Source organism: Eurytemora carolleeae, unplaced genomic scaffold (genome assembly GCF_000591075.1).
Source record: "Eurytemora carolleeae unplaced genomic scaffold, Eaff_2.0 scaffold514, whole genome shotgun sequence".
Classification (NCBI taxonomy): Eukaryota; Metazoa; Arthropoda; class Copepoda; order Calanoida; family Temoridae; genus Eurytemora; species Eurytemora carolleeae.
The window spans coordinates 104109-131709 of NW_019396414.1; the positions used below are offsets into that span (position 1 = coordinate 104109).

The 27601-nt window shown below is 32.0% G+C and overlaps 2 protein-coding genes across 3 annotated transcripts in view; one reads left to right on the top strand and one right to left on the bottom strand.

Moving 5' to 3' along the window:
• Window positions 1–27601, top strand: part of LOC111702865 (uncharacterized) — a 45396-nt gene extending 17795 nt beyond the window's left edge. The window contains exons 20-43 of the mRNA XM_023474649.1: window positions 169–278; window positions 11688–11732; window positions 12662–12728; window positions 13688–13740; window positions 14452–14523; window positions 14884–14948; window positions 15028–15146; window positions 15800–15917; window positions 16487–16575; window positions 17071–17124; window positions 17638–17716; window positions 18223–18242; window positions 19249–19270; window positions 19458–19528; window positions 19883–19912; window positions 20360–20412; window positions 20713–20794; window positions 21110–21162; window positions 21940–22028; window positions 23905–23991; window positions 25069–25134; window positions 25758–25820; window positions 26488–26595; window positions 27506–27601. Coding sequence (XP_023330417.1) covers window positions 169–278; window positions 11688–11732; window positions 12662–12728; window positions 13688–13740; window positions 14452–14523; window positions 14884–14948; window positions 15028–15146; window positions 15800–15917; window positions 16487–16575; window positions 17071–17124; window positions 17638–17716; window positions 18223–18242; window positions 19249–19270; window positions 19458–19528; window positions 19883–19912; window positions 20360–20412; window positions 20713–20794; window positions 21110–21162; window positions 21940–22028; window positions 23905–23991; window positions 25069–25134; window positions 25758–25820; window positions 26488–26595; window positions 27506–27568 — 1678 coding nt within the window. The 3' untranslated portion in view covers window positions 27569–27601. The remainder of the gene's footprint in view (window positions 1–168; window positions 279–11687; window positions 11733–12661; window positions 12729–13687; window positions 13741–14451; window positions 14524–14883; window positions 14949–15027; window positions 15147–15799; window positions 15918–16486; window positions 16576–17070; window positions 17125–17637; window positions 17717–18222; window positions 18243–19248; window positions 19271–19457; window positions 19529–19882; window positions 19913–20359; window positions 20413–20712; window positions 20795–21109; window positions 21163–21939; window positions 22029–23904; window positions 23992–25068; window positions 25135–25757; window positions 25821–26487; window positions 26596–27505) is intronic.
• On the bottom strand, window positions 1661–7665 carry LOC111702866 (uncharacterized). Of its 2 annotated transcripts, XM_023474651.1 has the most exons (3): window positions 7470–7665; window positions 7019–7074; window positions 1661–4517 (listed from the first exon to the last, which is right to left on the bottom strand). In XM_023474651.1, exon 3 carries the CDS (start codon window positions 4514–4516, stop codon window positions 2351–2353), a length of 2166 nt encoding a protein of 721 aa, XP_023330419.1. In that variant the 5' UTR covers window position 4517; window positions 7019–7074; window positions 7470–7665; the 3' UTR covers window positions 1661–2350. The 2 variants fall into 2 exon arrangements, with proteins under 2 accessions (XP_023330419.1, XP_023330418.1); XM_023474650.1 differs by having other exon boundaries at window positions 7019–7665.

The following is a 27601-nucleotide window of genomic DNA, read 5'->3' on the forward strand; positions in this document are numbered from 1 at the left end:
TAGATTTTTGAGGGATCTCAAAAAGTTCTAGCCCGGTTTTTCATTTTATTGCTCATTTTCAAATCAACAAAAAATGTTACATTTTACTTCATCCTTTTATGAAACTATTGAAAAAAAAACATTTTTGTCATCTATAAAGCATCAACATTTAGATTTTTAAATTATTAGAACATTTAAGAGAAAGATGTCTAATACAGCGCTAGTTCATGTTTACTACAGAGATATGGGTTTAACTAAATTTACAAAAGACCAGCTGTACGGATGGCAGGATATATTAGGTAAATAATATTATTAAAGGGACTGTACGGATGACAGGATATATTAGGTAAATAATATTATTATAATATTATTGAAGGAACTGTACGGATACCAGAATATATATTAAGTAAATAATATTATTAAAGGGACTGTACGGGTACCAGGATATATTAGGTAAATAATATTATCAAAGGGACTGTACGGGTACCAGGATATATTAGGTAAATAATAATAGGGACTGTACGGATACCAGGATATATTAGGTAAATAATATTATTAAAAGGACTGTACGGATACCAGGATATATTAGGTAAATAATATTATTAAAGGAACTGTACGGATACCAGGATAAATTAGGTAAATAATATTATTATAATATTATTAAAGGAACTGTACGGATACCAGAATATATTAGGTAAATAATATTATTAAAAGGACTGTACGGATACCAGGATATATTAGGTAAATAATATCATTAAAGGAACTGTACTGATACCAGGATATATTAGGTATATAATATTATTAAAAGGACTGTACGTACGGGTACCAGGATATAATAGGTAAATAATATTATGAAAGGGACTGTACGGATACCAGGAAATATTAGGTAAATAATATTATTAATGGGACTGTACGGATACCAGGATATATTAGGTAAATAATATTATTAAAGGAACTGTAAGGATACCAGGATATATTAGGTAAATAATATTATTTAAGGGGTTGTACGGATGGCAGGATATATTAGTAAATAATATTGTTAAAGGGACTGTACGGCTGGCAGGATATATTAATTAAATAATAATATTAAAGAGACTGTACGGATACCAGGATATATTAGGTAAATAATATTATTAAAAGGACTGTGCAGATGGCAGGATATATGAGCTAAATAGTATAATTAAAGGGACTGTACGGATACCATGATAAATTAGGTAAATAATATTATTAAAGGGACTGTGCGGATGGCAGGATATATTAGGTAAATAGTATAATTAAAGGGAATGTAATCTTAATAACAAGAGATCCTTTATGGGAATGTGAAAGATTTTTCGGCTTAACAGAGCTAAACTTTGATAATACCTGCACCTGTATTTTTTCCTTCAGTTGAAATGCGCAGGTCATTTTTGTAGAGAAGCTACATTTGAAAATAATCAGTTTTCAAAATTATAAACATTAAAACCTTCTTACTTACCTTCAGACCTAATAAGACACATTCTTCTGCCGCTTTAGTAATTGTAAATTGGCGGTACAGGCCAAAGTAGAAATTTGTAAAGGTTGGCCTAGCTCGGATATTCAAATGTACACCGGTGGTGTTCTGGGACATAAACCCTCCCAGGTGGTTTGAGTTTAATATTAAGCTTTCAATTAGTAATGCTGCTATAAAAATAAAACACCATTGTATGTGCCTTAGATTTATTTATGTCATCCAGTTGACATACAGTAAACAAACAGAAAACAGATTCTAAATACAAGAATAATTTAATAAAATATAAAGATTTATGACAATAGCTAAAACTGTAGCAGTGACTTATGCCTCAATGAAGAGGATAAGCACTGTACTTTAACCTTACAAGCTAATAACTCCAATGAAGAAGTTATAACATGAAGGTTCTTTCAACAATTGCTCAAAATGTAACAATGTAACATGCTCCAATTAAGGGGATGCACACTGTACATTTAGCCAAACAATACAAATAACTCCATTTAAGAAGTTAATGAATGTTGACTCTTTGACTGGTCCCTTTAAATAAAAAGAGGGAACGGTCCCTTTATTGCTGTAAGTTAAAATACTTCAGTATATTTAATGCACTGAGGAAAGAAAATATTAGGTTTAAAAAATAATATAAATTTCCTCACCTAATTTTTTCCGGCTATTACTGTTTCACAATTTATATTAAACTGAGGAAAATTTGTAAAACACGAGAGATATTAACGAGAGAAAGCCGAGTACGTGTCAACTTTATACCGGAAGTTTGGGTCACGAAACCTCTAATCCTATTTTAATTATACAAGTCGATTTATCCCGCAGAACACTGCCGGGCAAGAAAGTAGAAAAAAGAAAAAACCAAAAAAAAAGAAAATGATGGTACTATTTCTTGCTTTTCTTCTTCTTGTTCTTAGCCAGGAAACTCTTCACGAATCTTGCAGCTCCATCATCCAAGTTGAGGACAACTTGCTGCTTCCCTTCCTTTGTCTCAATCAGTTCCATATCCAGACTTGAATCTGAATCACTAGAAGATACTTCAACCTCTATAACTCGTCTTTGCTCAGAGAAGGCTCTTTCAACTTCCACAACCTGTCTTGACTCAGAGGAGGCTCTCTGTTTTTTAATAGCTTCTTCAATCCTCTTTGCCTTTCTTTTCAGATGTTTTGTAACATTACTCTTTTCCTTGGAATTGTTATTTATCTCACACTCAGGTGAAGAAATCCCTTGAGATATCTCAATTATCTTAGAGAATTTCACAACAAATCTTTTAGGGATAATAGGATAATTCTTGGAAGCTGATGTTGCTGATGCTCTGCTTAAGACTAATGCACTAGAAGAAGGTCTTAAGACTGCTGCAGCAAATACACAGCCAGCTGAAGAGCGGGAACCCATTTTTGCTGGCTCCTCAGGATAGAGATTTGTTATAGACTGAACTTTATTTCCATTAAAATCAGGAATGTCTATAGTTCTATTGGTTGAATTCCAGCCAATACCAAGATACTTTGACTTTGATGGATTCATGGGTTTTGGGATTTTCTTTAAACCCCATCTTGAAACGTTTTCCACCAAAGTTTCTTGAATGGTCCACTTCAATGATGTGGGTAAGTTCTGCCTTCTAAGGATTGGTTGGAGAACTTCAACTGTATGATAAAGTATCCTTCCCAATGAAGCTGGGCCTCCAGAAGTAATATTTGACCAGGTTGGCATCATCTTGCTAAGTTCAGCAACACTAATGATTGGAGATGTTTCAGTAGATTCCACCGTTACTGGAGACAATGCTGGTACATGGCCAAACTTAGTGTAGTAGTTCTGTAGCTCTGGCTTGAAGGTTAGTTTGGATAATGTTTTCATGATGAAGGAATTGAACCAATGTATGAAATCAGTAGGTTGGAGCAAACTTGACGTATAAGCGATGACTGGTGAGGGGAACCAATGAAGAAGCAGACATGTTGATAAGGTGGTAAGTGCATTCTGCAGTCCATAAATTTCTCCAATTAGAAATAAATCTTGGCCTCTCAGCATAGGGTTCACACCCCACTTTCCAAACCCAGAGGAGACAGTCCACAACCTGTTCAGAAGACCTCCTGTCAACATAAAATTGACTGTTGAAAGATTGGAAGATGGTAAGTCCCATCCAGAAAGGGTGAGAAGCATACCTAAGGTGACATAGTTATTTAGGTGGATCTGCTTGCTTTCCTTGGTGTTTAGTATCTTGTTGAAGAATTTAGCTACTCCCATCAGCTCATTGGGATCCAATATAAAGGGAGTGAAGGGCAGAGATTCTAGGAGATCATACCAGACCATGTCAACTGTATCTTTCAGGTCTAAGCTGTAAATACCTTCATTGGTAGTTTTCTTTATAAAAGATGCTTTCCAGGGTATTATGATCTGGTACCTATAGTAGTAGTCTCCAAAGCAGATAACAGCTGGCTGTGGTCCACTATCAATTTCCTTAAGTATGGCTCCATGCTTCACAGTTGAAGTTTGGCCGGCTCCAGTCTGAATCATGGTAACTCGGAAAGGTATCATCTTGTTGGTTTTCTTAACAACCATTTTTTCCACATTAGTTTTGAATCTAAGAACCTCCTCTCTACTAGACAATCCAAGTCGGATAGTTCTGACTATTTGACAAGATTTGTTTGAAACCTGTCTGTGCAATAAAACAGATTCAATGGAAGAGCCAACCCAAGAGAACCAGGATCCTCCAATCTTTGAGAGCTGAGTATATTGCAGAATAATCTTCAGATGATCAGCAACTGGGGCTCCCGCTACAAGATTTTGGGTAGTATAAACAAAATCAGATGGGGAAAGCTCATTCTCCTTACAAGTCTGCAGAAAATACTGGTAACAGTCTTGACGGCTTTTCTCATGATTGTGTTTTTCTGAACACAGGTTTGTAAATGACTCTTCCATGAGTACTACAGGCTTTAATGGTTTCTCCAGATCATTCATAGTAACCAGTTTGGGGAAATCTGTTTCAAACTCCCATCTTCTGTTAATTGTAAAGAGTTTCACTTTCAGTGATCTTTCCTCTGCTGGATCATCCATACTACCAACATATTTATGGTGTTTAAACTCAAGAAAATTAAATTTAACAATATAAAGCTATTAACCCAGCTTAGAAAGTGGGTTAAAGTTTATATATAGGTAAAGAAGAACAGTAAAGGAATAAATCTGTAAACCCAGCTAATAAAGTGGGTCACAGTTTATTACTAAACAAAGCTGCAAACCCAGCTTATTAAGTGGATCACAGTTTGTTTTAAAAATAAAGTTTTAGAAAAAATTCTAAAAGAATAAATCTGTAAACCCAGCTTATAAAGTGGATCACAGTTTATTACTAGAAACAAAGCTGCAAACCCAGCTTTAAAAGTGGGTCACAGTCTATAATACTAGATTTAGTAACTCAGGAATATAGGAATTTTATCAGCTACTTTATCATACAGGAGAAGGAACAGCATCTGTATTCCAACCTTGGTATTATCTAGCTTCACATGGAACTCAGAGCCAAGCATCTGGAATATGTTGACACCAGGGATCTGCGGTCCACTGTTTGGATCATGTTGAAAATTCAAGTTCTCTTTAGAAATGGTTTTCCAACTCTTGAAGGCATAGTGAAGCTGAGGAGAATCAACCATGATTATGACTCCAGAAAAGGTTTGCTGTTGTGACTTCATCCCTGAGTTTATCAGTTTCCAAGTAAACAATTTTCTGGATATTTTCATAGAACCGACTAGATCCTTCTCTGTCTGTGGGATTTCAGGGTTAGAATGGGTTTCATTCTCAAGCAGGTACTTGTTGGACACAAGGTTAGCTTCTTCAGTAGAATTCAGGGTAGAATCGGCCAGCTGGCCAGTAACATCTTTAGTGAAAGGAGTACAATCAATCTTTTTCAGCAGACTGTCTCCAGTCTTCAGTTGCGGAAAATACTTCTTTTTTAATTGATCTACTTTCCGCCTCCAAAATATGAGCTTTCTATCAATATCCAGGATTGTTGCATTGGTAGCAGCTTCATCCAGATCATAGTCTGTGTAGTCTTCAGCCACAGCGTTGTAGGTCTCCACCAGTTTCTTTACTCTTCCTTCCTCACAAGCAACATATTCCAAAAACTGCATCTTTGACAAATCCTCAATATTGATTTTAAGTATGTTGTTAATCTCAGAAGCAGTGTTTGTCAGCTTGTCTATACATCTAATATGTCTGTTACTGAGTACTACACTCACAGGTAAGGTTGGTTGAAGAACCACATTACGTTCTTGAGTCTGGTAGTTGTTAGACAAAAGGTTAGCTTCTTCAGTAGAATTCAGGGTAGAATCGGCCAGTTTGCCAGTAACATCTCTAATGAAAGGAGAACAATCAATCTTTTTCAGCAGAATGTCTCCAGTCTTCAGTAGCGGAAAATACTTCTTTTTTAATTGATCTACTTTCCGCCTCCAAAATATGAGCTTTCTATCAGTATCCAGGATTAACGAGTCTGTCACAGGCTCATCCAGATCAAGGTTTGTGTAGTCGTCAGCAGCAGCTGTGTACACCTCCATCAGGTCCTTTACTCTCTCTTCTTCATTAGCAACATAACCCAGAAACTCTGTCTCTAACATATTTTCAATGTTGATTTTTAGAATGTTGTTTATCTCAGAACAGACATTTGCAACCTTGCTGATGCATCTAACGTTTGTATCCATTTTGGTTTTGAATTCATTCAAAGAGAATGACTTTTCTGCGACCATAGATTGCTTTAGAGCTTCTCTGAGTTTGAACTGGTCTTTAGCCGATATTAGATTTAGTTCAATATCAATTTTTATACTTCTCAGAACTTGGATATCTTGAGGGTGGAAAACATAAATACTTGCAACTTCATTTCTCACAGATTCTAGATCTTCCACTAATTTACCAAGGTCTCTATATTCAGCAGCTCCCAGGATAAATCTAAACAAGTTCTTAACTCTATGAAGCTTCTTCTGCACCAGGTTTCTATCTTGTTCATCAATCTCAGAACTAGACTCTAATGTACCATCCTTAACCTGTGCTGAGCCTTCATCATTTAAGGATAATCTATCAAGTTTATCCTTAATAGTACTTTGGTTATTCAAAATATATCCATTTGGATCTGTTGTTTCCCCGATTTCTAAAGAATTGGGGAGAGGGTTTTGTGTAGGAACTTCTCTATCAGGTTTGTCTTGCAGGATCCTCTGCTCCACATAGTGGCTCCATACACTCTCAATCAGTTTTGCCTTTAGTCCCTGAGAAGAGAGACCAAAGTTTTTCAATTCTTCTCTAAGGATTCGCACCTTGAGAGAACAAACTTCTTCATAAGTGAAGTTATTCATCTTCATATCATACTTTAAAAAGAGTTGCTAAATCCATTTATAATTTTACAACCCCCCAAAAAGCTGAAGATTTAAGTTTTCAAATTTTGAAATCTATAAATTTAAACTTATAAATTGCCAAAAATTAGAATTGTTCTGGGACATAAACCCTCCCAGGTGGTTTGAGTTTAATATTAAGCTTTCAATTAGTAATGCTGCTATAAAAATAAAACACCATTGTATGTGCCTTAGATTTATTTATGTCATCCAGTAGACATACAGTAAACAAACAGAAAACAGATTCTAAATACAAGAATAATTTAATAAAATATAAAGATTTATGACAATAGCTAAAACTGTAGCAGTGACTTATGCCTCAATGAAGAGGATAAGCACTGTACTTTAACCTTACAAGCTAATAACTCCAATGAAGAAGTTATAACATGAAGGTTCTTTCAACAATTGCTCAAAATGTAACAATGTAACATGCTCCAATTAAGGGGATGCACACTGTACATTTAGCCAAACAATACAAATAACTCCATTTAAGAAGTTAATGAATGTTGACTCTTTGACTGGTCCCTTTAAATAAAAAGAGGGAACGGTCCCTTTATTGCTGTAAGTTAAAATACTTCAGTATATTTAATGCACTGAGGAAAGAAAATATTAGGTTTAAAAAATAATATAAATTTCCTCACCTAATTTTTTCCGGCTATTACTGTTTCACAATTTATATTAAACTGAGGAAAATTTGTAAAACACGAGAGATATTAACGAGAGAAAGCCGAGTACATGTCAACTTTATACCGGAAGTTTGGGTCACGAAACCTCTCAATCCTATTTTAATTATACAAGTCGATTTATCCCGCAGAACAGGTGGGGTGTGAGGACAAAGCTTTGGGAACTCATTTTAATTGTGAACTTTGCAAAATTTTTAAACCGTTTTTAGCCATTTGAAGTTTATTAGATACAAAACAAACAGCTAAGCCAAATATTTATTTATATAAAGTTGTAGTCTCTGTTCGTCTGTTTTTTTTTGTATGTCCGATTTGTCAATTTTGACTGATTTGCCTCAAATTCTGATTGCAGAACTCAGGAGTATGTTTCTAGCTTGGTTTTGAGATTCTAAGTTTAGTGGACCGCTTTTGTAAGAAAAAATAGATAAAATCGGAACTTCTGACAAAGCGCGGGTAAACGGAGGCAATTATCAAGCTACTAAATAACATAGGTATCAATCTAGTAAATAACATAGTTATCAAGCTAGTAAATAACATAGTTATCAAGCTAGTAAATAACATAGTTATCAATCTAGTAAATAACATAGTTATCAAGCCTAGTAAATAACATAGTTATCAAGCTAGTAAATAACATAGTTATCAAGCTAGTAAATAGCATAGTTATCAAGCTAGTGAATAACATAGTTATCAATTAATGTAATTTCAAGTATCGAATTCACAACGTTGCTAATAAAAACAACTTTTTAGGCCAATTTGGTGGAACAGGTGGTCTATGTATTGGATTCAGTTTACTGAGTGGATGTGAACTCATCTACTTTCTTCTGTGCAGACGTTGGCTTAAACAATAATGAAATCTTCTTTTACTGATTTGCATGTCGGATTTACAACTATATCCTTTAAACCTTGTAGTTTGATCATCAATTGCAACTAAATCTGTATTTTTAGCTAAATATACAGACAATCCAGAGTAAAGGGTGTCCCAATAAACAGACCATCTGGAGTAAAGGGTGTCCCAATATATAGACCATCTAGATTGAAGGGTGTCCCAATTATAGACAATCTAGAGTACAGGGTGTCCCCAAATACTGACAATCTAGAGTAAAGGGTGTCCAAATAAAGATGGGAATTGATTGAGGAGTTCTAGTTAGTCTAATAGTTAATAAGTATCATGTAGAAGTGTAATAATATCTGATTTTAATCAAAGTTATAATGCAAGGAAAGTTAATTGCAGTAGCGTATACTCTGCGTACACTATGAAACCAGTTCTCTCTGGGCGGAATTTGTAAACAAGAATAGATACATCTGTGTTCGTTTATTATCCGATTAGGATAAAAGCATTGAATTTTGAAAATTTTGATAATTCACATAATAGTTTCCTATGACCAGAATATTTGATCGATTTTTTTCTATGTGGAAGAAGGATTCCATGTCAGGCTGTAACATCCATCTTGTGTTTACATTACCATCCAGAGACAGTGCACTGCAGTACACCTCTGAAATAAATTTCCTTGCATTATAACCTTGATTATGATTATAATTTTATCTGCTAAAATTTCTATTGTTAAATTGGTCCAAGGCTGAAAAATGTGTTTGCAAGATGAACAATAAAGACGTAAAGTTTAATATGTTTTCTTTCAGACATTTTTGTGTTTTACTGTTCACAACCTTTTTTTTCCCTTTCTAAAAATATAATGATGAAAATTTTTATCTCTTTGTTTCTGCCGGAAAATAAATTTTAAATTCAAAAAATATGAAACAGCTGACATTCTAAATAACTTAAGAACGGCTTACATTAGAACGCTAAAACTATTTCAATTTTTCAACTTAACAAATTTTGCTAGCAATCTTTTTTTGTATACATAGGATAGGGTGGAAGTCCATGAAAAATGGATATAATAACATGTAGCACATGTCATTATTGGTCAAAATTAAAACTAGCTATTTTTAAAAATTTTTTCCGACATTCTTTTCAAACTTTATTTTTGAATCCATCTTGCACCTTAACTATAAAAGTTAGAGTCTAAATTTTAGAAGGGGGAAGGAAATCACCCCCCCCCCCATCCATATTAGACAAAAATAGCCCAATCGGGATAGGGTTAACAAGGTATTATTGTGATCGTTCAATTTCTGTCCTCAAACTGAAGGTCATATGAAATTATGTCTTTGTCACTTCAAAATAGATATCTAAGATTTGATGCAGCTTCGAAACACTAGAAATGTTTCGCAATTTTTGTTTCAAAATATTTTCTTGACTTTGCTAGATGCTCAACTTTTCAAGTAAGCTGATTAACATTCTATTATTTTTGAACACATTATTTTATAGATTTAATTATATATTCTTTAAAAGTGGGATAGTGAAAAGTGATACATTTTACATATTTCTTTCAAACAGCGTGGATACATACATACAAACACGGACGCAAAGAGAAGCTGTCAACTTTACAGTTTCTCTTGGTTTCCTTGTAAACTTTTAATGTTAAAAAACTTGTTAGAAATTAGAATTGAAATTGAAAAGTCGTCTTCATTTATTGATATAAATGCCGATCACGGTATTATATCACGTCATATATTTATCATTTTATGCAATAATAAACATATTTATACATAAAGTTGTAATCTATTTTTAAGTGTTTCTTAGTTATTTATGTATGTCCGATTTAGTCTTTAGAACTTTTTTTCAGGCTAATACTATGCTGCCAATTTCATTCATAAAACTAAAATAGTCTAAACATTCCACGCACCTTTGACCCTTCAGTAAAAGTAAGTTCAATCTGAAGTCTGACCCCGTCAATATTGTTGCACCTTTGAGTGTCCTTTGAGTATCTGCTTAATTTATCCGCTGTACGGGCTGTACGGGTGATACAGTACAATCTGGAACCGGAAAGGTTGACCCGGCTCGGAAATTCAAATGTACTACGGCTGCCAGTGATCCTATATAACGTCATTATTTAAGATAAAGAGATCGAAGAAAACAGAGACCACATTATGCAAAGCTTAAAGGCACTGTAAACTTAATTTGACTCCATTGATTGACACCTTTATAAATCTGGGGTTTCTGAAATTTAAAGGTCGCAAAAACTTGATTGACACCTCTATAAATCTGGGGTTTCTGAACAATTAAAGGTCGAAAAAACTTGAAGTCAGTTAATTACTCATAGATTAAAGAACTGTAAGCGTGATTTCAAATGATCTTCCGCGATTAAAAGGGGCTTTCCCGATTTACAACGGTGCGCTAGCGTACACTCCAATTGTAAGTCTTTTTACACAGCAATTAAGAGATATATTCACTGAGATCTCAGTCTCGATCGATGATCAGTGAAAGGTTTAAAGGGTCGATTTATGAATCGAGGATTTTTCTCATTAAACGAAAGGTCACTTGAAATTACGCTTACAGTCCCTTCAAAGACGACATTATGTCATCTTTGTACTTTGTTACAATGTCTACAAAGTTAAGAGAAAAGGGGGAAAGTAAATGGAATTTAGGGATACACCCTATTCAATGGGTGCCGGGGGGGAGAGGGGGGGGGACACCACTGAGAATTAAGTCACAAGCTTTCTCAATGGAAATAGATTTAGTTGTAAGAGACGCATGTAGTACTGTTCATCTGAAAAATTTTCAAACAACTAATGGAACAGATAATTTAAACTTTTTAATATGATCATAATAAAATAAAAACAAGAACTTAATGAACTTTAATTATATTACACAGTGAAACCAGAAAACAATAATAGCCCTTTTTTTAAATTTTCAGTCTCGCTAATTGTACTTTAAAAGTTTAAATTATTTCTAAAAAAGTACACTGAAAATTAAAAACCTAATTCTAGAAATATTTCAATTGCAAGAATTGCAGACTACAAAAGTCTTAACGACATTTGTTAAATGAAAGCAAGAACGAAGACGATATTTAGTTTGTAGTATTCCTATTCTTATTATATATCGATTTATAATTATATAATATATTATTATGTATATGGTATATAATATAATATTTTATATAGTATATATTATTAAATAATATACTATATTACTTTATATAACATTTCATATTGTATAATATAATGTACTACTTTATATAATATGATCACTCTTTAACATTATGGCATAGGCAAAACTTTGAAAGTATTAAATAGGATTCTGGATATTGTCTCGAAACATTCCAAATTATTATGTACATTCAGAAAATTGTAAAATGACTCCTCCTGGATGTTTCCTATGTTTAACAGGTATAGTGTAATCAAACCAATCATAGAATTTGAGTCTTTGACACATACTTTAATTGTTTAATCCCTATATCAATGCAACCTGATAATGTAATCCTTAATTATTTAAAACTTAGTTCTTATAATCTAACAGAATTCATAGTTTTAACAATGACATTTAGTTGCAAATATATTGGAATTAGAAAACCAGAGATAGTGGAAAAGATCAATTCCTTTTAAACTAAAAAAATAAGGATCAAGAAACAATTTCGAGATCGTTACGTTCGGCTTCTTCAATATGGCTGTAATTACTTTTTTGTCTATAATTTAGTAAACTTTAAAGTAACACCGTTTTTGTTTTACTTTTCATTTCATTCACCGTCAAAGTAGTTGCCATGGACTGAGCTGTGTGACGTACAGTGATAACCAGAGAACATTGGAATACGAAGACGACTTGTTGAATTGTTGAATTGTATAAAGTTAAGAAATTCCAACATTTTCATAAAATATACTCAAGCAGATACGCTTTCTTATTCATTTATAAATTATAAGGTAATTTATATAGACGATCTCGAAGTTGTCATCATTCGATTCCCATGTTTATTAGGTAACTATACAGTCATAATAAAAAAGACCCGGAATTAATTGACAGTTATATATCTCTGGTAAATCTATATATATCTCTGGAATCTATGTATATCTCTGGTAAATCTAAACGCACCATAGAGTCAGACCACATTTTGGAATTAGCAAGACTAGGTTTTTTTGTTATTTTCGTTTTTATAACCATATTAATAAAATTAGATTGTAAAGGCGTCTTTAAAAATTAATTCCGGGTCTTTCTGATTAGGACTGTATGTTTACAATCAGTATAAATAATTCATGTTGTTCTCTAAAATGTTGGAAAACTTGATTATATAAAAAAACTTGATCTTTTTTTTTGGTTTTTGCAGAAGATGCAGAAAAGTGCAACATTTGCAACATTATCGCGAGTTGTAAAATCCACTTACATTTACACAGGTACACAGAAACTACAGTACATAATTTTATATTGAAAAGTACATACAGAGATGGTTCAATATAAGTTTTATATCTGTACTAGTACATACAGAGTTTAAAATAATATTCAGACATGTGCAGAACAAATATTAAAATATATTTAATTAGTTTTACATGAATAACAATTCGGTTTAAAACACACATTGTAATGTAATTTTCAACAAAAAAAGAGTCAAGGGGGCATGTTATACCATATCTTTAGAAGAGAGCTTGACGGTAAATACTGCCATGAGATCTCTCAAAGTTTCCAAGCTTTTAAACAATGTTTTTAAACAGTTTTTAAAACATTTATCTCTTTTAATTTTAGTTTTAACAGCATGTATAAACTAAATAGATGATGGTCCTAGCAATTAAACAGGGTGCTCACCATAGATGAAGATAGATTGCGCATAAGACGAAATTTTTCATCTTGAAAGATATAAATGTACAGAGATGTTTTAAAGATATTCCTATTATATAGATTAACTAGGTCGGTTGTGAACATTGGCTGTTCTTATGTCATGCACACGCCTGTACTTCAATTTCTGTACTAAACTCTTGTTTTCCACTGTTTTTTCCTGTGCTTCAATTTTCCATCATGTTCTTGGATAAATTTTCAAAGAGAAGTTTTTTGGACGTCCTGATGACCACCAATATCTTTATTATTTATTAGAAGTTTAAGAGAGGTGATATTTACATCTTCTTTTTTCTTTTTGAAGTACATTTAAACATATATTTATAAGTACATACAAAGATAATACAGTACATGAAAACATCTGTACAAGTACATACAGAGATTATTCAGGACATTAAAACATTTGTACAAGTACATACAGAGATTTTTCAGTACATTAAAACATCTGTTCAAGTACATACAGAGTTAATTTTGTACAATATAACATTTTTATAAGTACACAAATATATGAAAATAATAATTCCAGATCTAAGTCTGGAGAATGTTTTCCATTTTATCTTCAAGAAAACGAAACAAAAGGTATACAAACCATTTCTAAATTAATGCATTAACATACAGTTACTGTTAAACCTTAAATGAGCCAAACATTGAAAGAATTTATCAAATGTCGTCTTGACAATTTATCAATGGGTTTCATACTATTATACGTAAAAAAATAAATAGCCATGAATGTGCGGAAACAGATGATCATTTAATTAAAAAAAAACTAAATATCTGCAACATTCCATTATCAGAAAGTGAAGAATACGACATTTGATGAATTCTTTCGATGTATGGCTTATTTAGGATTTAACTGTAGTAAACCTAATTTCAAGTGACCCTTCCAAGCAGACAGAGAGACACACCCCGATAATAAAAATTCATTGTCTTAGCGATATAAATGAAGATTAAGGATATCTCTTTCATGTCCTATAAACGGAATAAAGTGTACTTTGTGAATCGATCCTCCACTCGATAAAACTTATAATTAAGTTTGCAGTTAAATTCATAATTTGGGTTTCTTTTAATATTAATTTTCTTTAAAATGATGTTCCAGGGCCCAAAAGGTTAAATTGTGCAAATGTGTGAAGTATACCTGCAGTATGGAAACAATACAACAAAATGGCCGATTTACACTTTTTTCTAGTAAATTCCACTCTAATATAAATTCTATTCTCTTTTTTTGCAGTCCTTTTAACAAAACAGATTTATCTAGCGTTTAACAATATTATATTTCTAATAATAAATCAGGTCGCTTTCTGGTTGCAAGCCGAGACATAGAACCTCTACAAATCATTTTGGAAGATACCCCTGCCTGTACAGGTCAATTATATGATATTATCCCCCGCCACCTGTACAGGTCAACCATAGGATATCATTCCCTGTCTGTATAGGTCAATTATAAAATATTATCTCACGCCGGCCTGTAAAGGTCACTTATAAAATATTATTCCCCGCCTGTACAGGTCAATTACAGATTTTTATCCTTCGCCTAAACAAGTCAATTATAGATGATCACCCTGTCTGTACAAATATTTTAATTATAATTACAAAACTGTAAGATGTCCAGTTTACTCGAATAACAAAAAAAGTCCGGAGAAGCACCACCTCTTTTAAAGTGAAATTGTCAGACGACATTTTCTCAAAATTTTTATAAAATTCTGATTTTACTGATTTCACTAGGTCCGGTTCACAGTACGGTTCCTGTGTGTTTAGAGTGCGGACATATTCTAACATCTTTTGACGAGGTTAGTCACAGACCCAGAGCAAAAAAAAAATTATCGAAAGCTACTTTATTGTAAAACAATAAAATAAACCTGTATTTAGGTTTGTGAGTGTAGTGGTTGTGGAAGCACCCTGTGCTCTCGGGAATGTGATAAAGGTCCCCAACATGCCAAGGAATGTGAAATCTTTAAGTCCAGACAATTTTCTATTAATCCGCAAAGGTAATATCATTTTTTGGTAATGGTACTTTAGACAGAAAATAAAGGAGCGGTTGAGATGTAACTTAATTCTTTTCAACCGCTACAATTGGTTTAACCCCTTCAATTGATTCAAATGCTACAATTGGTTCACCCGCTACAATTGGTTCAACTTATACATTTGGTTCAACCACTAAAATTGGTTCAACCACTACAATTGGTTCAACCACTATACAATTGGTTCAACCACTACAATTGGTTCAACCACTACAATTGGTTCATCCACTACCAGTTGTATTTACAGAATATATTTTCAGACTGAATGTATCTACAGAATATATTTTCAGACTGAATGTATTTACAGAATATATTTTCAGACTGAATGTATTTACAGAATATATTTTCAGATTGAATGTATTTACAGAATATATTTTCAGACAGGATGTATCTACAGAATATATTTTCAGACTGAACGTATTTACAGAATATAATTTCAGACTGAATGTATTTACAGAAGATATTTTCAGACTGAATGTATTTACAGAAGATATTTTCAGATTGAATGTATTTACAGAATATATTTTCAGATTGAATGTATTTACAGAATATATTTTCAGACTGAATGTATCTTCAGAAGATATTTTCAGACTGAATGTATCTACAGAAGATATTTTCAGACTGAATGTATCTACAGAAGAATATCAATTTGTGATGACTCTACGCCTTCTGCTTCTTGACAGTGCCAGCCTTGATCTTGTAAATCGTTTAGAAGATCATTCAAACCTTCTTTCAGAGGTATGTGCTGTGAATAGAATCGTGCTTTTTGTTGGTTCGTTTTCTCTCGTTTTTTGTCTATATTTTCTATCAGGACCAAAATTTCTCTTAATGTAAGTAAAGCATTATGTTTTCTGAATTTGTTATGCCAACTTTCTCTAAGTTTGTTAAATTTTGATCCGGACAGAAAATCAAAATCCTTCAATTATCATACAGGGAAATTTTTATCTTTCTAAACATCCCAGGAAAAGATTTTACAGGTTCTTGAAGTGAAGTGAATTTACTTTAGTTTGCCGTGAAGTGAATTTCCTTTAGTTTGCCGTGAAGTAAATTTCCTTTAGTTTAACATGAAGTGAGTTTACTTTTGTTTGCCGTGAAGTGAATTTACTTTAGTTTAACATGAAGTGAATTTACTTTAGTTTAACCTGAAGTGAATTTACTTTAGTTTGTCGTGAAGGGAATTTACTTTAGTTTGCCGTGAATTAAATTTACTTTAGTTTGCCGTGAATTAAATTTACTTTAGTTTAACCTGTAGTGAATTTACTTTAGTTTGCCGTGAAGAGAATTTACTTTAGTTTGTCGTGTTGTAGAATGAGTTGAGCGTGTACAAGAGGAACGTGGTGAATATGATCAGGGATAGGTTAGGAAACCAACAGTGGTCTCAGCAGCTTATCATTAGGTATAACCGTATTATTAAATACTGAGTTCTTAAAGGGACTGTAAGCGCAATTTCAATGGACCTTCCATTTATAAAGAGGCATATCCGATTCAGAATGTTACTCTTTCAACATTTGTCCTGACAATGATGAGGTAGATGCCCTTATTTGTATAGCTAAAGATTGATTGCCATCAAACCAACAAACAACCCAGAGGAATGGACCACTTCTTAACTATCTCTGAAACACAATGTTTTAGTCTTTTTAATTTCATTTAGTCCATAGAACACTATAACACTATATGTCGTCTTTTCGTCAAGGCAGCATGCGAGTAACTCCTTTGGGCTTCTACCACAGATTTATAAATCTTGAAAGACGACATCTAGTGTTCTCTCTGTAGTGTTATTAATCTATGATTTAGTCTATCTAGGGTGAAATTTCATAATGATAAAAAAATCTTTTTAAAAAAATCTAAAAGCTTTTGTAATATTTTTATGATTGATTTTGTTCTTTTTTAGATTAATATCTATCGTGAGAACAAATGCTTTCCTAGGCCCTGGTAAACTTGGAAGGTATTATTTTGTAAAAATTTAATTTTTTATCAACTCAATCTTGAATACTAATGATTTCTTATATTTGTAATCAAAATTATACATATTGTTAAAAACTAAAATAAAAAATAATAAGTGTTAATCAACGTGCTATATTTTGGTTTTTTAAAAATATTTATTTATTTTTATTTTTTTTTTATGTCAATTACATATAAATTTATTAAAAATAACATCAATAAGAAAAATTTATTTATGGGACTACCCTATGTATTTTTGGTGCCAATTTTTTATGGTATTTTTCTGAGATTCAAATTATTTTTTTCTTTCTTTTCTGAACAATCTTTTTTTTTGTATTTGAACCAAGTAGTGTATACTTTTATTTATTTAAACAATTCTTTGCTTTTTAATGTTCTAAAAGTAAAATATGCAGTGCTATGAAAACATTATTAACCAATGTCAATTTTACAGATAATTAAAGTTAAAAGATAAACAAGGGAGACGCCATTTTGGTGGGCCTCACTATCTCCTATTTAGAGGAGAGTTTAAATGTCTGCTTCCTCTGGTTGCTCTCATGAACCATTCCTGTCAACCAAATACAAGAATACATCACAAGGAACAACAAATATTCATCTTTTTTTAAAGGGAGTGACCGGCTATAAAAAGTTTAATATGTCTCAAATGAATCCGAAAGAAGTTTTCCACAACACTGCATACTCAGCTCAACTACCTTACATAGCCGGTCACTCCCTTTAAATATAAGAGTTTCGTTCAATTTCAATTTCGAATGGGGATTGACAATAATTTAGAAAATATTGTGGTTTTCTAGGATTTAAAATGCTTGATTCTTAAAATTCCTACAATTTTGTAATAATCAGTTTTCTATACTATCGACATTGATATCGTATTCATACTTGATCAGAAAAAGCTTTGAAGGGTACCATTGTGAATGGAATCTATCTGCGCAGGAGGGTTACTTAAACTATGCTGACAGACACAATTTTTACCACATGGATGGACAGGATGTGTTATGAAAGGATATTTTGTTTTTTCTATCTTTTAAAATTAGTTTAAGCATGAAGATTTTTCATGGAATTTAGAAACGAATTTGTTGTATTTTAGGAGAATCTGGCGGTTGTTAGGGAAAAATAATAATATTTTAATGTATTAGTACTTTTTCGTATTCTGTTAGTGTTTCTTCATTAATTTAATGGGAAAATAATTTTTTATTTTGTTGCCTTTTGACGAGGATTTATAACCCTGCATCACCAAATTTACAATTTTATAATTGGATGTTATTAACCTGTCAATATAACGCACACAGATCTAGACTGCTATGAAAAGTTGCGTCAATAATTAAGACTGGAATCTATTCGATTTTACAGTGTCACAACGCCTTGATCTTTAATTTTATGTCACTAACTCACCTATCCATTTTGTAGCTCTAGACATGCCAATTTTAAAACTTCGAAGCGCTTGTTTTAAGCTTAATTGTCAAAATTCTTAAAGATTTCTGCATGTGAACTTGCAACCCGTCTTGTCACAGTGAGCGATATAGCTCTGTAGAAATCGTCGCTTACGCAAAATAACCACCAACTTTTATTTCAAAAAGATTTTAAATAAACAATTTTTTCCAATTTTTTTCTGTAAAGCATTGTTGAAACATGTAAAAGCTATAATTAATTTAATATTTAGAGAATGAATTATAGAAAACTTGAAGGGAGTGACCGGCGCTGTATGGTAGTTGAACTGAGAATGTAGTGTGCTGATGTGTTGTTGAGAAATTCTTTAGGATTCATTTTAGACATATAAAACGTTTCAATGATGTATATTTTCAATTAGTTTACTGTAGAATTTTTTTTTTAAATAGATTCTCAAAACGTAACCACCCAAATGTATGATTTAAAAAGTCGACTTATCGCTCAAACTCAGTAATTATACATGATTACAACGTTTTATATGTCTCAAATAAATCCTAAAAATTTCTCCACAACACTGCATACTCAGTTCAGCTTCCATACATTGCCAGTCACTCACTTTAATAGTTATATTTTTTTGGCGGTACACTTTAAAATCTTAAAGTGATGGTGGGGGGGGGTGGGGGGGGGACTTCTAAAAACTGTAAAAATTGTAAATTATTTGAACCAGAGCCACAGTACCAATTAAAGAGGTAATATGCAGGGAGTCCCAAAATAAAAAGAACTAAAACTTGGCTTCGTCTTAAATCTAACAGATTTTTTATCTGAGAGCCATTGAAAATCTAGTTTTATCCTAGGACTTTTCTTTAAATTCTGAATGATGGCTTAACTAAAATAATACAAAATTTTTAAATTTTCCTCATTTTTTTATTTATTCAGGGAGAAGAAATATTTATGAGCTACACAAAAACTTTTGAGAGTTATATTTCGAGAAGAACAAACATTATCAGGAAAATATCAATTTATTTTGTTATCAAAATAAATCATTTGCTTAAATTTTTTCTAAATGAAATAAATGTTTACTACTGTCATCAACGTATTTATCAATACAATGAAGACATCTTTCAATTTAAATGTTTCATTTTTACCAAGCTTTCAAACAACAGCGTTGATACACATAAACATGAAAACAAAGCGAAGCTGTCAATTAACAACTTATTTTTGTTTTCCTGTAAACTTATTAGAAATTAAAACTTGAAAATTCATCTTCAATAAATTGATTTAACGCCAAAAACTGAACCTAAATGAGAAAAAATTTCATACTTCTAAACAAACGATAAAGAATTAAAATTGAAATTGTTCAGTTGCTGGCATTTTGTCTGCAACTGTGTCAGGTATCTAACGATTTATCTAAATATTAAATTTAATATTTTTCACTTTAAACAGTGATTGTAAAATTGTATTACTAATATGAATATACATATTTTTTGTTGTCTGTGTTCAGGAATTTTCAGTTTTGATTTGTTTTATAAAAGAATTGAGTCTTTGCCTCAAACTCAAATTTTCTATTCCCTTTATCTTTGCAAGTTGAAAAGAATTCATAGTTTGAAATAAAACAGTTCTAAAATATAGGGATTAGAAAATCATCTCAAACACGTCTAAATATCAACTGTAATTTTGTAGGATATGAAACATTGAAAATCCACCACTGAGAGAAAAATATGCGATTTTAGTTAGTAGTATTTTATCATCAAACCTTTACAATCCACTATCGCGTTTTTCTACCTAAAGTTGTATAGAAGTATTGGAAAAATCCTAATTAGTGCCAAATATTTTTTTAGATGTGTGGATATGACAGATATGGGGACCTATGCCAATTCCTTTATATGCCAAGGTAAACATATCAAAGGGAGTGTTCTGGAAAATATGAAAAGGGGTTGATCTTGATAAATAGTTACTAAAGCCTTAAATTGGCACTTAATATTGCCCTGGCCTGTCTGATTCTATTTTTCGAGCTGATAAATGAGTATTTTCAATTGCAATTTCTTTATATTAATGACTTTAGGATTTATGCTGATGAGGAAATGAAGGAAATTGTCAGAATTTTACACCTAATGAAAAACGACGATATAATGGTAGTCAATTTAAAGGGTAAATTTGACAAGCCACTAATCTTTAAATTTGTTATATATAGATTGTAAAGGATATATGCATCCTAGAATAGATGAGAACCTTGTTGTGTGGACTTGTGCAGAATGCCGCAAAACAATCTCAAGGAAAAAAACACAAAATAATTAGCCATAAAGTGTTTTTACTCATGAAATTCATTTTTGCAGTTCCCTAGAGTTTATAAAATAAATGTTAAAAAAATCATCAAATTTTAAAGAAAAATTTGATGAAGGTAGGGTGAGGGTAAAAATGTTAAATGTTTTTACTTGAATGTTGAATGATTGTTTAAACGTGACGATATCATTGAATATATTTGTAATTTATACGTGTCCCATTATTTTGTGAAATGTTTAACAGTGAAGATATTATTGAATATATTTGTAATTTATATATGTCCCATTATTTTGTGAAATGTTTAACAGTGACGATATTACTCAAAAACAGGAAGAGATCCAATACAAGCTTCTTAATCCAGGTATTTTAGCCTTCATTGAACTTTTGAAGAAAAAAAATTAAATCTTTAAAACCATAAAATTATAATAAAAACCTCTCATGTAAATCTAAAGTAAATGGCACGTCAGTTTGAATTATAAATCTTCATATTGTAGAGATATTCATAACAAGAACAAAAAATTTCATTTTTTAACTTTATTGATTTACTCATACTGTAGCATAAAATCAAAACTAGAGGAGCTATGAGGTCACAAAGTCGCACGCCATAAATTTTATGTTCTCTCTCTGTCAAGTAAGAAGTTAGAACCACAGTTATAGATTATTTGATGAGATCTATTTACACAGAGAGATGATTGACCCAGTTTTATCCAAAAATTGTAGGCTAGACCCTAGAGAGGTGTAGCTTTGTGAGGTTCTCTGTAGTTTCAGTAGAAGAAAATGTATCCATTTACTGTTTAGCACAGATATAAGGATTCATCTCTGATAGATGATAATACTGCCATGTAATTTCTATTGGTTCAGAATAGACACCAAACACATGACAAAACCCTGATTGGATTAGGCGCTAATAGGAGGTCATGATATCGGACAGTTAATGTTTCGACCAATAAAATGGCTGAAATATCTGTCAGAAAAAGTAGTTAAACCATCCAGACCTGGTTCAACTATAAATTTTTATCATTTAGAAATATCCTGTTTTATATTTTGGATGAATTTGTTGATATAAAAAAATGTTTGATTTAGATTATTTGAATGGATATTGTTTAACACCTGCATATAATTCTTGTCAATATTATAGGAGCAGACATTGTTGAGCACCTAGAAATGTTTCTAGCGGACAACAGTCGTGTTTTACACACTAACAATCTAGACATGGTGATGGCAAAGGTTAAAAAAGTCAAATATACTTCTTGTAAGTTTTCTTTCATACAGAACCGCAGTCAACATAGAAGGGCATCGTTTTTATGAACGAGCAAATTTGTTAGGAATGATCTTATCGTTCAACAAAGATCGAACGGTGGAGGAACGATTTGGGATGTTCAAAGCTATTTTTTTTCGTTTTTCAAAAAGGACTAAAAACAAAAGCGAAAGATTTAAAATCATTTGAACAATCTTGAAAGTTCATTAACGATTTTGTTTTTTATTGAACGAACGACTTCTCCGAAAGATTATTAAGAAATCAATCGTTTTTACTGAATCCACAATTTTCGCGAAAAACCTTTAAAATTTTTTTTTTTTTATTTAAAAAACAATTTTTAAGAAATTAAAAAAAAAAATTCAACTGGTCGTTAATCTTTTACTTGTTACTTTTTTATTTTGAACTATGACAGCGTTTGAAAAAAAAACAATACAGCACAGCGTATCATATCTAGGGCTGGGCATCCTTCCTGGGGAACAATCTTTCTTTCACGAGAACAAAGGGAATTATCAAGAACGATCCCATCGTTCGGAAAAAAGAATGAAGGCATAGAACACGTTCTTAAAAAAATGGAACGATTATTAAAAGAATGAACAAGGAACGAATGGAAATTGCTTGAAAAGATCGTTAAAATCAGGAACACATTCTTATTATCAGGAATGTATTATCAGTTGAGAACGCATTTTAAATTAGGAACGTGCAGAGGCGTACAAGGGGAGGGGTCTTGGTGCACAAGCCCCCTCTCCGCGTGCCCCCTCCCCAATTGGGAGAGGGTGCACGCATGGTGGGGGGGGGGAGGTGATTATTTAATATTACACCTGTAGACTTGTTGAAAAAGACCTTGGATTCTTGATTTTGGAGCCAGACTTTTAAAGCTTTTAATTATCTTTTTTATCATTTTGTAAATATCTTTTTTCAATTCTGATTCACAACAATACCCTTCAAATCTTTGTCTGATCAAGTATTGCATTAAACATCCATGTTCCCCATCTTGAAAACTAATTATTTTTATTTGTGGTTTCGCTACATGCAAAAGGGAATCATATATCAATTGCTTCAGAAACGGTGGAGAAATGAAGGTTTCAAAGGCACATCGATCATGCATAAGATGCCATTCTATAAATGGAGGGCCACTTGAAACTACGCGTTTATTCTACGAAATGTGCGCCATCAGAAGGTGGGTGGTGAGGATTGTAAAGGTCGGAGAGTGTTATGAATGCCAGAAACAAGCTTAAAACAATTGATTTAATGAGAATCGATACCCATATTGTAGTTGTGGTAGTGAGGGTAGTTCCATTATAGATTCAGCTTCAAGGGTGTGGCTGGGGTCTCTCTAAAAACAGACGGTAGCTGGGGTAGTAAGGGTAGTTGCCATTCAAATATAGCTTCAAGGGTGAGGGTGGGATCTTTCTAAAAATGGACGGTAGTTGGGGTTGTAAGGGTAGTAGCCATTCAGATTTAGCTCCAAGGGTGGGGGTGGGGTCTCTCTAAAAACAGACGGTAGTTGGGGTAGTAAGGGTAGTTGTCATTCAGATTTAGCTTCAAGGGTGAGGGTGGGGTCTCCCTATAATGCCAGTTGGGGTAGTAAGGGTAGTTGCCATTCATATTTAGCTTTAACACTTTGGATGGAACTGTTCTCGACTAAGAACACAAAGAACGGAACGGAACTAGATGGACCGTTCTTGACAAAGTAAACCAAGAACTTGAACGGAACGGAATGGAATGATTGGAAAAAGAACTAACGAGGACGGAACGATCTAGCTGAAGGGCAAGTTTTAGGGCAAAAATTCATTTCCTGAACTCCCCTGTATTAAATTTTTTTAAATGGGATATTGTATAATCTAGATGATGTTAGCCCGGGAGTATGGAGAAGTAATGGCTCGACAAGAAGCTGTTGGAAACTCCTGGAAACTAAAACAAGTCAAGCGTAAGGTCAAATCAATTTAACAATTCAAGTGTGTATAGTCAAATCAATTAATCCTTTCTAGTTTAAGGTCAAATCAATTAAGTAATTTAAATGTAAGGTCAAATCAATTAATAAAGTTGAGTGTAAGGTCAAATCAATCAATTTCCATGTGGTCTGAATAATTAATCAATTCAAGAGTAAAGTCAAATCAATTCAGGTGTAAGGTCTAATTTATTAATCAAATAAGTGTAATGTCAAATCAGTCAATCAATTTACATGTTAGATCTGAATAAGTAATCAATTCTCGTGTAAGGTCAAATCAATTAATCAATTCACGCGTAAGGTCAGAATAAGTAATCAATTCAAATGTAAGGTCAAATAAATTATCTTTTCATACATAAGGTCAAATCAATTAAAAAGTACAAGAGTAATTGATCAAATCAATTAAAAATGAACCACAAAGAACAATATGGATCGTCCAGAGAAATTTAACAACAATTTTGAAAAAGGAAAGAAAACAATTTAAAATCAAACGAACAATCTAAATTGTTCGTTTGAACAAACTTTAAAAAACTAATTTTTATTACTGAATAAACATATTCAATGAAAGATTTTGAAAAAGCGAAAGTTTTTTTAACTTAACGAATGATTGTTTTGAACAAAATTTTCAAAAAACGATAGTCTTTTTACTGAACTAACGATTTTTGTTTCAAAAAGAAACTTTAAAAAAAACTACAGTTTTTTACTGAAAGAAAGATTTTATTAAATCAATTTTACTGGATGATCATTCAGTGTGAAAACAAAAAAGATAAGATTGATAATGAACAATAATTTTGCGAACAAATAAAATAATTTTATTTTTGAAGAATTAAATAAAAGTACGAAGTAAATGGGTCACGAACGATGATTAAACAAAGAAAAAAGCTGAAGGCCCCAGTCTCAACAAAATAATAATAAATTAGTAAAGTAAATAAGTTAAAATCAATCATTCAATCGACAATCGACATATCATGAAATATTTAAAAACTCTCTTTTATACTCCATTCTTTTGAGCAAACAAAAAATGCATATAAATTTTGCTGATTAAATAACTTATTTTAAAGGTTGAACTTTGTGAGGAGAGTTTAAAAGTTATTTCAGCAATATATCCTGGTGTAATTGATCTTAAGGTAAATACAATTTGTGGACTAAGCCTTGTGTTGTTTATGGGTTTGGATTGGTTTTGAAAAAAAATCAACAAAGCTTCTAAGATATTAATACCATATCATATTAAAGTTTACATTAACCTTTGCAATATCTTTATTCGAAAAAAGTTTTTGAGCCGTTTTTAACGTAAATCTTCTGTTAGGGTCAAAATCTGACATAGTGTAAGAAGGCTAGGCAAATAAACAATTTAGAAACCTTTGCTCTTATCTTCTTACTCTATTGACCCTGCAAAAGAACATAAAAACACTAGACAACGAGCTGTGTTACGGCATCCTAGGTTGCAATTTTTGTATCTGTATCTGCTGAATAAAAGTTTATTAGAAAACAAAGCAATATAAAGAAATTGAGTCTGAGCCACATAATTGGATTGTTAAATCAATTTATCTTTGGAACCTAATGACGTACCCCTTAAATATTTCAAGCCATGAATTCTGTTAGATCAAAAATATAAGTTCGAAATATCAAAGGTTTAAACATTCATGTTGCAAAGATATAAAGATTATAACATTTTAGTTGTTGGCAAAGACTCAATTCCTTTGTAATCATTGTATTGATATAATCGCTTACCACTGTATTTTATCTGTAGGCTAACCTTGGCTTAGAGCTGGGACCTTGTGCGTTTGTTCTCTTACAAAATCAACTCAGAAAAGTAACATTTTATTTATCTAAAAATATACAATCTATAATAAATAGATTAATAAATAATGAATATAGATAATTTCCATATTCTGAATTTGTTATACAGTTAGAACGTAGAAAAAGAGTCATATTTACAGAAAATATATATAAAAAGTATATAAAAGAAACATATTTTACATAAAAAGAATAAATTTAATGGTTTCTTCATCCCTTGTTCAAGTCATTTTCGGGATTTTCTTGAATTTGCATTGCTTGATTTTAGGAGACGACTTTAATAAATATTAACAAAACAAAATAATTTCTAAATCGAAGAAAAAGTTTCTGTTCATATTTTAAAATAACAGTTAAAAAGCTGCTTTAAAAAGGAATTTTCCTTTATAGTTAAATATTTACTATATTTAGCCCTAGATGGCTAAATCACAATTATTTTCGTTAAACGTCATTAAAAATAAGTTTCGAAAAAAAATTATTTGAATTTTTCCAAAAAATTTAAATTCGGTAATGATAGCGCAAAACTCTAGACATAAAGTGGGGTACCCTTTGCAGAGCCTTTCCTTCCTTTCAAATTCATCCAGGGCGGTAAAATTTTGTAAAAAATAATTCTTTTGTAAAATAGGACCTTTTTGCCAAATAAATTAAAAAGGATATAATTTAATCTTACAGATGATTTACTGCAGGGTGGTAATGTACAGGGAATGAAGGAGAAGGTTGAGGAGTTGATCAGCATAACCCAGATGAGTCTGACCAGCTTCCAGCTACTAGAGGAGATAGGTGATACACTCAAGGTAGGAGGAGTTGATAAGCATAACCCAGATGAGTCTGACCAGCTTCCAGCTGCTAGAGGAGATAAAAGATACACTCAAGGTAGGATTCCAGCTACTAGAGGAGATAGGGGATACACTCAAGGTAGGATTCCGGCTACTAGAGGAGATAGGGGATACACTCAAGGTAGGATTCCAGCTAGTAGAGGAGATAGAAGACATACTTAAGGGATTAAATTCTTCATCTGGAAAAAAAAATTTTAAAATAATGAAACCAACTTAAATGTTGTTTAACTCTCACCAAATTAATCTTGAAAACTTGAAAACTAATGAAACAAACACATATTTAGACAAACTATCATCAAATTCATTTTAAAAACTTCAAAACTAAAATAACCAACTCAAATTTTGGAAAACTAAAATCAAATTCATTTAGAAAAATTTAAATATAATCTAACCAACTCAATTCTTTTAAATTCTTTTTAAATTCATCTCAAACGTAATTTAATTCCAACTCAACTGTCATTAAATTTATCTTAAAAACTTGAAATATGATCTTACCAACCCAAATTTTGTAAAACTCTCATCAAATACATTTTAAAACTTGAAATATAATCTAACTAACCCAAATTTTGTAAAACTCTCATTAAATACATCTTGAAAACTTAAAAACTTATGAAACCAATATTTTGTAAAACTCTCATCAAATTCATGTTTAGCATAAAACTAGGAAACTAATATTGCTATATAGTGTGTATTTAAATCTCTTCTTAATTAACCCTAAACAGGTGGGGGGGGGGGGGGGTTTGGCGCCCCCTCCCTTTTTTCTGAAAATAACAATTTAAATAAATGATCAGACAAAGAATTTCAAGGACTAATTGTAAATCTGACATGTTGAAAAACGCCTACAGTCCCTTTAATATATGTTTTTTAGGCTGAAAGATGCAGCTCATTACTGAGAGATCTGGAAGGATTCAAACAACAACATTTTCCTTAATTTCTTGAAATACACATATACTGAGATATTTTA

What these genes read in the sequence shown, in the direction of transcription:
- LOC111702866 (XM_023474651.1), bottom strand. Translation starts at nt 4,516, where the DNA reads ATGGATGATCCAGCAGAGGAAAGATCACTGAAAGTGAAACTCTTTACA.